The 11,558-nt window shown below is 37.5% G+C and overlaps 1 protein-coding gene across 1 annotated transcript; it reads left to right on the forward strand.

Moving 5' to 3' along the window:
• Positions 1-1,900: 1,900 nt before the first annotated feature.
• LOC116696606 (G2/M phase-specific E3 ubiquitin-protein ligase) lies at positions 1,901-9,631 on the forward strand. The gene is made up of 11 exons (XM_032527686.1): positions 1,901-2,009; positions 2,990-3,111; positions 3,685-3,994; positions 4,320-4,405; positions 4,538-4,567; positions 6,295-6,308; positions 6,667-6,977; positions 7,096-7,274; positions 7,469-7,638; positions 8,820-9,034; positions 9,567-9,631. Exons 1-11 carry the CDS (start codon positions 1,901-1,903, stop codon positions 9,629-9,631), a joined length of 1,611 nt encoding a protein of 536 aa, XP_032383577.1.
• Positions 9,632-11,558: the final 1,927 nt, after the last annotated feature.

Below are 11,558 nucleotides of genomic sequence, written 5' to 3' on the forward strand. Positions count from 1 at the left end.
TGATAAGCTCAAGGAGGCTAACCCCCAATTTCCACAGGATGCGTAACGGCTGCAGATTGGCTCCGCTGCGTGATGGCTCCCTGCTCCGCTATCCATCAATACCCACCAGGTCCAGATTTGTTGTGGAACAGCTGCGGCCAGGACTGACACCACAAGTCTCGAGGACGCACAAGATTTCGCAAATACATGTAGAATAGAACCATAAAAACATCTAACCCTAACCTCTTCATCCTTTTCCTATTCTGAAATACACACTTAGATTTAGAATTAAGACAACAATCGCTCAACACACTGCTAACTCACGGTCCTCTCTTCCCAATTTACAGCCTCCTCTCTTGGATTAAAATGACTCACTGCTGTCTGCGACAGTCGTGGCCTACTTGTGTGGTCCTGCGGTAACGTTAGCAGTTAGCAAGGTTAGCATGGCGGCGTACGCAAGGACCAGTCGGAATCACTTTAGTGGTTGTGTCTCAATTGTTTTTGCAAGTATGTAAACAACTCAGGTACTAGCTATATAATTCAATGTGGGCACCATGTACAGTACTGTATATTTCCATCCAATTAGATTGAATTCAGTATTTAATGACACGAACAATAATAAAGGTAATTTTAAATTACTTGATGTTATGAAGACTAGATTAGGACTGTATTAAAAGCTGATTCTGGTTTCCAACTTCGCCCCAGGTGTGTCTGTTAGAACTCGGACGGAGACAACTTCTCTCTTTTGGTGCTTTATTACAATCAAGCAACAGTACAAACACGGGCAGCTCTGCTACGGCTGTGTTTGAGTGTGGTTCTGCAAAAAAATAAATAACATTGGAAAGTAGGGATGAGCGAGTACAGCATTATCTGTATCTGTTTACCACTTGTATTATCTGTATCCGGATCCATACTCGGAGTGGGCGGGGCCTAAACCGGAAGTGGTCATATTTAACCCGGAAGTGTGTCGGGTTCTCTTGAAATGTGCGGGGCTTTAACCGGTATGTTATTTTAAGCATGCAATTGATATGAATTGATCAGAAATTGTTATATTTATTGCTGATTAGAAAACTATTTACATGACAGCATCAAGCTTCAGATCAATGGTGTTGTCATGGTAACAAACCATATAGGCCTACAGTATATAACAAGTTTTGCAACAATAAATACAGCAATGTGGTTGCAATTATTAAGTAAAATGTAATGAACAAGAGTTTTCATACTCAATAATATAACTTTATTTTTTTAACTTTTAATTTTTCTATTATCAGTGTGATCAATTTTTTTTTTTATTGGTTCTTTTTTATTTTCCCACCCGGTATGTGTGAGTGTCTGTGCCTGTGAGTGAGTAAGATATATATATATATATAGAGAGAGAGAGAGAGAGGGGGGGGGGGGGGGGGGGGGGATGTGTTTGTGTGTGTATCCTAATTTGTAATATTATTCATTTATACTGCAATTGCCTTTTATTTTGTTTATGAAACACAGCAAGAAAGTTTCAGACACTGACACAAACTGGTTAGTACGGTGGCCCTGAGGTGCAAAACACAACGGCAAATCAGAAAACACAACACAAAAAGAGAAAACACAACACAAAAAGAGAAAACACAACAGCAAATCAGAAAACACAACACAAAAAGAGAAAACACAACACAAAAAGAGAAAACACAACGGCAAATCAGAAAACACAACACAAAAAGAGAAAACACAACACAAAAAGAGAAAACACAACACAAAAAGAGAAAACACAACGACATTAACCAAAACGGAAAAGGTAGGTACCCTCGGGCGACAGGAATCGTCGCTGATTGGACAAAAGAACTGGTCCATCCTTTGAACCGGAAATACATCACCGCCAGACTTACGCGCGGAGAACTCTGCTGTGCTCTAGACAAGCGGGAGCACAGAGGTATCCGCTATCATGTATTGCAAACATTGTGGAAAAGAGTTCAAAGAGAAGCCTAACTTCTGCAGTGAATGTGGGAAAAGGCTGCAGGAAGACGGTGGCGACGCTCACGCGCAACCTTCAAGTAAGTAAACGGATGTAACGTTAATGTAACGTTAGGCTACTTTAGGATGGTGTACCGTTAGCGTTAGCCTACCAGGGCAAGTTGGCCAACTGTCAGTTTCCAGACCTTACTCAACAATTCCTTTGCAGGTGTTTCATGAATCTTGCCGTTTGGATTGAAATATGTATTGATGCAGGTTATAACTTACAGTAGGCAGTGAAACTGAAGACAGATGAAGGGACGTTCTAAAACGCCTAACGTGAAAAAGCTTAACATGGTTTAATGAACCTAAACAACGATCAATCATCACCATATTTACCATGGCCTTATCTTGTCATAAACACTTAAACCTGTCAAAAAACCTAAACTGAAATCCAACGATTATAGAAGTTATCTCACGGTAACGTTTTCTTCTTCATTGGTGTCTATGGCGAGGAAAAGGCTTAACGTGGTTTAATGTACCTAAACAACGATCAATCATCACCGTATTTCTCTCACATATTACTCCTCATAACCAGTACAAACTGTCAAAAAATCGGACCCCAAAGTTCTATTATTATGGACGGTAGCTGACATTAAGCGTGTCTGCTTCATTAAGGGATATTGTAAGGAAAAAGCTTAACGTGACTTTTTACATAACGTGTCCAATTTTTTGACAGTTTGTACTGGTAATGAGGACCAATATGTGAGAGAAATATGATGATAATTGATCGATGTTTAGGTACATTAAACCACGTTAAGCTTTTTCCCGTTAAGCGTTTTAGAACGTCCCCAGATGAAGCATCTTCAGGGTTTAGTTTATTTGCAGGCCAGAAAGAAAAGATTGTGTGTGTTTTTAGATCTGTTCACTTTCTTGCTTCATTTTTTATGTGTCACCAAAACTGCACCCCTATTTTACAAAAGATAATGTGTTGTCAAAATGTGTTTCTTGTATGCTGTAAAACATTAGACTACTGCTGTGTGTGTGTAATGTAACATATTTTTCCTTTGCTACCATGTAGAATCACAGACTATTCAAACCCCTACTCTAGGGACCTTTCTAGAGTACCGAAAGAGAAAAGCGGAAGAGAGGCAAAACTTTTCATGTGGGAAAATGAAATCAAAGAAAATATGTAAAGTCCAGGTAAGTTGGTTACAGAGTGAGAATGAACAACTGTTAACTAGCTGTTGACATTCTTCCATCATCTCAGTCCTCTAAAAGGAAGCCTGATGATAGGGTCATCTTTATGCTGACCAGTATATTTTTGCATAATACTAATGTGCTTCTGTGCCACGACCATATTACTCAGACAATGACACTGTCCTGTTTTCACTTTTGTACATATTTGCTAGTTTCTTATTATGATGAATATGTAACCGTGACATGCAAATCATTGTATTACCAATTACCTGTATCGAAAAGTAATCTGCTGTTTACTGGGTTTTTAATGGGCACGTAAAATTATGTTTGCCCGCAGCGGCTCAGGACTAACCCTCCATTCTAACCTCATTATTCAGTTGTACAGTTGATTGTATAATGACAATAAAGACCACTTCAACATAAACAGTGGGTTACTCTGTTTTCAGTGATATTTTGAGTTAATAATTGCCCATTTTGTATCCAAGTGTGACATGTAACATAGCGTTATTGATCATTTTAAGTAAACATTGATCTTTAAACATTACCCACTTACAATTTTATTTATTTATTTTGCAGATAAATATTGGTTTGATGACCACTGGGAAGGGTGGTGTCCTCAAGCCAAAGCGTGGGAAAACTATTTCCCTTTCTACACATCCTGACATCACTGCCCTAGATCTGCTTAATGAGGCAGTGAGGAAAATGAGGGACTTCAACAAAGACCTGGATGGAGGACCTTTCCTCCTTCTTTATCCAGATGGCTCTGAAGTTATTAATATCCCTGGGACACAAAGACCATTTACTCTAAAAGCATACAAGGAAGAAATTGGCAAGTCATATCAGCGGGTCATCATTTTTATCTGCCAGAAAAAAGACTTTGAGAAAGGTAAACTGTGTTGTTATGACCTAGTTGTGTCCAGTGCAGAGATGGCTGGACTTGCTATAATGCTATATGTTGGTCATTCATCACTTAAAGAATTATACTATACATTTTTTGCTTTTAACAAAACACTACACCTAGTGTTATGTAAAATGGCAAACAATCATCTAGATTAGACTCAAAGCCTGTGTCGTTTGACTTGCTTCGCAAGGACACTGAAATGCCACTGAATTCATAAATGAAAAATGTCTGAAGTATGTATTGGTAATGTGTCTCTTTTGAGAACGTTGGGAAAGCTTCATTGAGGTGAGCTTATTTTAATGTTTTTCAGTTGGAGAATATCCAGACACATCTGACTCCGACCCTGAGATTGTGATAAAAACAACATCAAGAGATTTTGATCTAGCTGATACACTGGTGAGTGTAATTTCAAACATATTTGAGTGATTTATGTGATTAACCTGCCTTCAACCTGTGTAGGTTTTTGACATCGGCCTACCAGTACTAAACAAATACTTGTATTTGAATTAAATGATGTCTTTACTACAGCCATTTGAACCTCACCACAAAAGCAGTCCTGTACACAAAGAGCCTGACAAGGTGTAAGTAGTTGGTGTGTGTGTGTGTGTGTGTACCATAGAAATTTAGATTTTACTGCATTTGCATACATATTTATTCGCTATTGACATAGCTTTGTAATTTGTTGTTCTTGTTACGTGTACTATACGCAAATGCATTGTTACTTCAATAAATCATTGTTTGTTTGGTTTTGCAATGTCACCAATATATTTTGGAGTGTACTATGATTTATGCTTTTTTGCCCTCAGGAATGGTGATGGGGGGTTGTCACTCTCTACTAAAGTACATCAGGTAATGGAGTATTATTTACATAGAGTCTCTATCTTCCTCACTGGTCCATGACTTTAGGTATGAAACAAAACAATAGCTAAATGTTTACATAGACACCATCAATGTAACTATTATATGGTCTAATATAACAACAATAACTTAATTGATCCTCATAGGGAAATTCACTTCTGGCAGCTCATCTACCATTCAGTGAAGAATTAGAAAGTCTGATGCCTGTGGGTACAAAATATCCTCTATATCTCTCCATCCTGCAGTAAAGAGAGAGGAGCCATCGTCCACCATCAGTTTTGATGTTATGATTACATTTAAACCTTTAGACCAAAGTCTATTGAAGTAAACTTATAATCATAGTATTATGTTTATTGCAGTTGTGTGCTTTTAAGCTTTGTTTTTCATTTAGGGGGAATATAAAGCCACTTAAGATGAACTGTTAACTACAAGCCTTTTGTGAATGTGCCTGACTTAAGAAATTGAAAGCGTATATTGAGAGTTAGATGATCGTGGATGCATCAAAGATCACTTCAGATATCCTCTTCAAGCACAGAAGCACATATAAGAAAAGTTAACTCAATACTTTATCATGCCATATATTTACGTCATGCAGTTTTTTGAATTGACAATTGTACCACATTTCACTTAAATTAGCAAGAATAAAAATAAACAGGGAAATGTGTCCACTGAATGTCATCTTCTGTTCTTTATTATCTCACCTCCTTAAAGGGATAGTTGAATATTTTGGCAATTTTCCTTATTGCATTAATCATCATTAGTCATATAAGCAGGTACATTCCTGTCCATAAGAGCATTTTGGAATTGTAGGATTGTGTATTTGATTAGTTTAGAGCAACCTATACGGTCCAACTCCGTTGTATTCACTGAGCAGCTCGCATCTGTGCTTCAGGACTCTCAAAACAACAGGCATTGGTAATATACCTTCTCATTATTATTGCAATAGACAGGTTTCCCAAAATGTTGAACTATCCCCTTTAAGTAATCCATAGAGTTTGTTACATAATTATTTTGTCACTTTATTGAATGTCCTGTTTCTACATTTCTTAACTTTCAGACTATACACTCAGATGAGGAGCATAGTTATGCAAGTACCTCCACATGTCTTGATGTCGAGAGCTCCTGTTACAGGTGTGTTTTGTGTAATTGTATATAGATTGGTAGACAAAATATCAGAAACATTATTGAGGGGTAAACACATTTCTCTCCTGACAAAGGTTAGATATTGAGTTTAAGCTGGAAGAGCTCGTCAACAATTTGATTGGTTTGATTTGATTGGATATGCATTTATGTGTGTCTATAATTACATTGTGTGCACATAATGTCTTTGTTTTGCAGGAAGTACACCAACCTCTTTGCACCTATCGTCATTGACGATGATGAAGATGAAGTTCTCGTTCTTGAGGAAAAAAAGGACATGCCCTCAGAAAAATCTGAGTGAGTCATATAGACACAAGTAGAAAATTAACAAGCTCTCTACTCTGTCCAAAATAGAATTATACAAATGTGAGGACTCACTAAAATGAAAACCAATCTGACATTCTCTGTCTGTAACTACTTGAATCAGGTCCAGTTGTTGAGATGTGTGTTTAAAGAGAGTCCATTGGAATTAAGTTAATAAGAATAAAAAACTTGCTCATTCTTTTATAGATTGACTTATCAGTGCCTCTCGTGTCAATTTCATGTCAGGATATAGTCTATGAATATGGAATGAAAGATTTGTGTAAAGTAAGTAAAGTAGCTACTGTGCTTTGAATCTATTTTTAATGTCTAAAATAAGTTTTTTCGCTTTTTTCTAGACCCACAACTGTGCAGGCCTCTGAAATAATTGCAAATTTGGCACTTGCAATTGACCACAAGAAAGTCAGCAGGTTCAATATATCCAGATCTGATGTATGGGATGGAGCTGTAAGAGGCTTTCGACGCAGCTCATACTCCGAAAAAAGTGAGATCTTTGTGAAGTTCACAGATGATGCAGGGTCTTTAGAAGAAGGGTTGGACACAGGTGGGCCGAGGCGAGAATTCCTCACACTTCTAATGGATCACCTGAGAAATCGTCCCATCTTCGATGGACCTCAAGAAAGACGCTATCTTGTGTACAATCCCACAGGTGGGTTTTTTGACGTTATATTAAAATGAGAAGTTTCAGATAATTTTCTTTTTCTTTTTGTTTCTGCCAGTGATATAGATGGTAATTATGTATGATAATTCTGTACTCTCTATAACAGCTGTCAGGGAAGATGAGTATTATCTTGCAGGCAAAATGATTGCTGTGTCCGTCATACACGGGGGACCAGCACCACATTTCCTCTCAAAGGACCTTGTCAACCACATAATAGGGAAGCCAAGTTTCAGCGCCACTGTGGAAGATGTAAAAGATGAGGATATAGGGAGAGCTCTACATCAGGTAGAAAATGAGATGATAAGAGATGATAAGTTGTACTTATTTAAAGGGACAGATTTCCACTTATTTCAACCAAATGTAAAAGTCATTTCATCTTTTTTTTTTTTTTTAATGCTAGATTTCTATTCATCAAGGACAAGAGTAAACAAGCATGTATGTTTTAGGGTTGGCCTAATAATACCTTTTGTTTTAAATAGGTCCAGGAAGCCGATTCGGAGGAGTCTTTGCAAAATATAATTTTGCAAAACAGCACAATGTTCCAAACAGCTGGATGCTTCCGACCTGTCAAAGCTTGTGAGAAGCATACACTTGTGGAGGAGTACCTCAAATGGTACATTATAGACCGCAACCACATTGCCATTCAACGGTAATATTTAAAACCCTTTTTTTCTTTGCCAACAATCATCCAAAAATGTAATAGTTTAGTTTTTAACTTATCCAACATTCAGCCAGTATTACAAATTGCCTATCACTGCAGCCACTGACACATTGTGAAACAGTGTCACCAGGTATTTCTGAAATAGCAGGATTGAGGAGCATTCTTACTGGGTTAGATTGTTCTATCTTCAGTTGCTATGTCCTCTTATTGTCCTATTCAGGGAAATGCTGAACAAAACATTTTAATGTATTGAACGATACTAGCTAATATTAGGTTCCATCACTTTTATGATCCACAAATAGGATCATGTAAGTGTGTAAATCATGAAATACAGTCTGACACTGAGTAAACTTTGTTAAAGACAAATATTTAACTTTTACATGAGCATGTCTACTAGATTCAATTGAAAGTTCTGTCTTATGTACCTTTTGACATGGCAAAATATATTGCAGTTCCCCTGGTTTATTTCTAGCTAGTACTAATGAAACAAATCAGCTGTTTGAAACCATAAAGGTTCAGTAATTAGCAGCTCAGGTTATGCTCCATTTGACCCTCAAATACCATCCGGCTTATCTGTCTATTTTTCCTTTGTGTGCTTAGTGCTCAAATAAATGTTTGTGCTTTGTTTACCACACTTCTGTTACAATGTGAAAGCAAGATTTTTAGGAGATAAGTACAAATCATGATGATCTCTCCTTTTTTGACATCACAACTAATCTCTGTACACTATGAAATGTTGTCTGTATGATCCCATATAAACAATCTACTTTACCTATACGCATGAGATTATACAATCAGAATTTATGTCAAAATATATTAAATTGTGAAAAAAGCCACCGCTCATCTGTGGGCAAGATTCTTCTGAGAGGTGCTTGAGCTGAACATTTTTTGACACAAAAAATACAAAAACAGCAACCGCACACTCATAATGCTATGCAATCATTAGTTTATTTCTGCAAGCTTTCAGTCTGTGACCTCCTTCAGGCATACACAACAAGTGAAAGCTTCAAGAAATAAATTGATTATTGCACAGCGTTGTGAGAATGCGGTTGCTGTTTTTGTTTTCTCTACGTATTTTGCACACATTGCTGTTAAATGTTTGGTAGTATTGTTTTCTGTCAGACCTGATAAATCACACCTATGTCTTACAAAATAATTGTCCTCAATAGATTCAAAGACGGACTGGCTAGTCTGGAGTTTTTGGCTTCAGTCCAGAAGCATCCTGGTGTGCTGGCACCTCTCCTGTGCTATTCTGCCGAGGACCTGACTGCTGCAGAAATAGAACGTCTGTTCCTCCCAGACTTCAGCACAAAGGGAAGCAACAGGTGGCAGAGAGAGACCAAAGTTATCGGATTTTGGGCTGATTTTCTACTGGAATGTGAAGGTTTGTCATGGCTATTTTGTTAGATATACTGTCGCGGAAAACATTAAGAGACCACTTTTACAAATGTTTCTTTAAAAGCATCTCTACATGTATGGTACTCATTTCATTCGAGTTTTTTTTTTTTTTTTTTAAATACCAACACAAACAAGTCATTAATGAGACACTGATTAAGTGATCGCCTGAAACACATCTGGTTTTATAGGAAGATTATAAAAACCACTGCTGGGATTAAACATTGACATCATCCCACTAAAACTGATGTATAAACGCATAAGTTAAAATACTCGTGTTGTGTTGCTGAATAATAATAATAATAATTCTGCCGGCCGACAAGTTTTTATTTCCTTGCAAGGAAAGGTCAGTCCTCACCTGAGCGGTGATGGTAAAGGAAAGACTCTGAGAATGGGGAGACCTAAACATTTATACCTGAGGAGAGGAAAAATAAATAAAATATGTTTCACATCCCTTTGTCTGCTGCAGGGGTCGGCCCCTTCCCCAGAGAGTGTTTTTTACACCCTTTTGTCTGTTGCAGGTATTGGCACCGACCCCCGAGGGTGTGTTTCACACCTGGGGCATCCTGCAGGGTTTTGTGTCTAGGTGGGAAGTTAAGAGGTCTAGACATGAAAATACACAAATGGTCAACAAACAAAAGGAGATCTGATACCTTTGGGGAAAAGCATGGTGTAGGGACATCTCAAGTGATTGAAACATAGACAGATTCAAATTTACCATTACACTAGTTGTCATTTTCTGCCAATAAATGCCCTAAATTACAGTATTTTCATTAAAATTTTGGGAGAAATGTTGTCAGTATTAATAGAATAAAACAGAAATGTTCATTTCACTCAAACACCTACCTTAAATAGTAAAATCAGAAAAATCATCGTTTTCAAGTGGTCTCTTATTTTTTTCCACGACTGTACAGTATATAAATTGTATAGTGCAGTCATATTTGTAAGTTTTAGTTTCTTCAATGAAATATAAAGCTAATGAGTAACTATGTTTTTAGATAATGCCGTGTCAAGCAATGCACTACTACAATGTTGACTTTCTCTTTTTAGATGAAGTGATAGCTGTGTCCCTCCCAGATGTGCTGATGTTTGCCACTGGCTTGTCAGCACTGCCACCAGCAGGAATAACACCCCGTCCAAGTATAGGGTTTTTAAATGACTCGCCGTTTCCAATGGCAACCACATGTTCGAACACACTCAAGCTCCCACTACTCGACTCCTACAGTGTCTTTAGGAAGAATATGGAGTTTGGCATCCAAAATGCGCCAGGCTTTGGGTGTTTTTAGTTGCCAAAGGGACTTTCATGCATAATTACTTTTATTAAAAGTGGTTTGAGCTGTGGCTTGATTTAGGCTGTTTTATTTATTTTTGTTTTTTATTTTTATCAACTCTGGTCAGAACTGATTTGTTTGTTATTGCTGTTTCCTGTTTTTTACAGCTCTACATATATTTAAAAAAATAAAATAAAAAATCAGAACAAATGCTTTTTGTAAGTAATTGTTGTTTACATGAACATTGAATCAGAAAATAAATACAACTTTAAGTGTAAAATGTCTCCATTTCAGTCCCACAGTTCAAGTTGCCAAATCTGAAAATTCAAAAGAAACACTTTTGGTATATTATCCTGTGATTTATCTCTTGAAGCAATTTGTAAATGTTGGATCACATTTATGAATGGGAAGTGTTTTTCAAACTTAGGCATGAATAGTCCACCAGTCATTTACTGATAAGCATTAAGATGCATTAAAGCAAAATACTAAATAAGGAAAATATTGTCTTAATATGTCCATGTTAATGTGGGATACCTAAGAAAGGTAGAAACGGGTTCCAATAGTCCATATCTATAGCCCAGCTATTTCCTTCAGAGTGATGTACAGTTCTGAGGCGGTCTTCCAGTCTTGTGGCTGTTGTAGTCCGTGTTGTTCCACTGCCTGTTGGAGGTATTCCTCTATGTCTGGATCACCGCTTAAATCAATCACTTGCCTTGCCTCAGGAAACACATCCAGTTCCCTGTCTTCAACAGCAAATCCACAGTCCCTTGAACCAAATCTGCAAAATTAGATGGGACAGAGATATAAAGGAGACGGTTTGAAATGGTCATTGTTAAATTTGTTTGCTTGTTGATATGCTGCTTACAGTGCAGACGCTTTGCAGACGCTTTGCTGCTTGCTCCTGCTTCTGCTTGCATATTTTTGCTGATAATCGTGCTTTTCCTCTGAGAAACTATGAGCAGCGGATCTTGGACACTTCAAAAACACTGGACTATACATTTTTTGTAGACATAGTAGGCTATTGCCATATTTTAAAATTTTTCTGCGTGAGCGTGGCCTACCAATAGCTCAAGCCTGTCCTACAGTGATTGTTGCTAAAGCTAATTAGCAGCAAGATGCCTCCTTTCTCCGTAGAAGACTACTACAAACTCCTTCAGAAGATTGCACTTCTGGAAACCAAGGTTCACCTTCTAGAAGTGAACGTGGAAGTAAACGGATCTTGTGGAAATGACACCACTTTAC

The sequence above is a fragment of the Etheostoma spectabile genome, chromosome 10, assembly GCF_008692095.1.
Source record: "Etheostoma spectabile isolate EspeVRDwgs_2016 chromosome 10, UIUC_Espe_1.0, whole genome shotgun sequence".
Lineage (NCBI taxonomy): Eukaryota > Metazoa > Chordata > Actinopteri > Perciformes > Percidae > Etheostoma > Etheostoma spectabile.

Bases quoted from the DNA above. Each gene is read 5' to 3' on its own strand.
- LOC116696606 (XM_032527686.1), top strand. From the start codon at position 1,901: ATGTATTGCAAACATTGTGGAAAAGAGTTCAAAGAGAAGCCTAACTTC. The intron at 3,112-3,684 runs GTAAGTTGGTTA...TTTATTTTGCAG, and splicing joins AGAAAATATGTAAAGTCCAG to ATAAATATTGGTTTGATGAC. The intron at 6,978-7,095 runs GTGGGTTTTTTG...TCTCTATAACAG, and splicing joins TCTTGTGTACAATCCCACAG to CTGTCAGGGAAGATGAGTAT.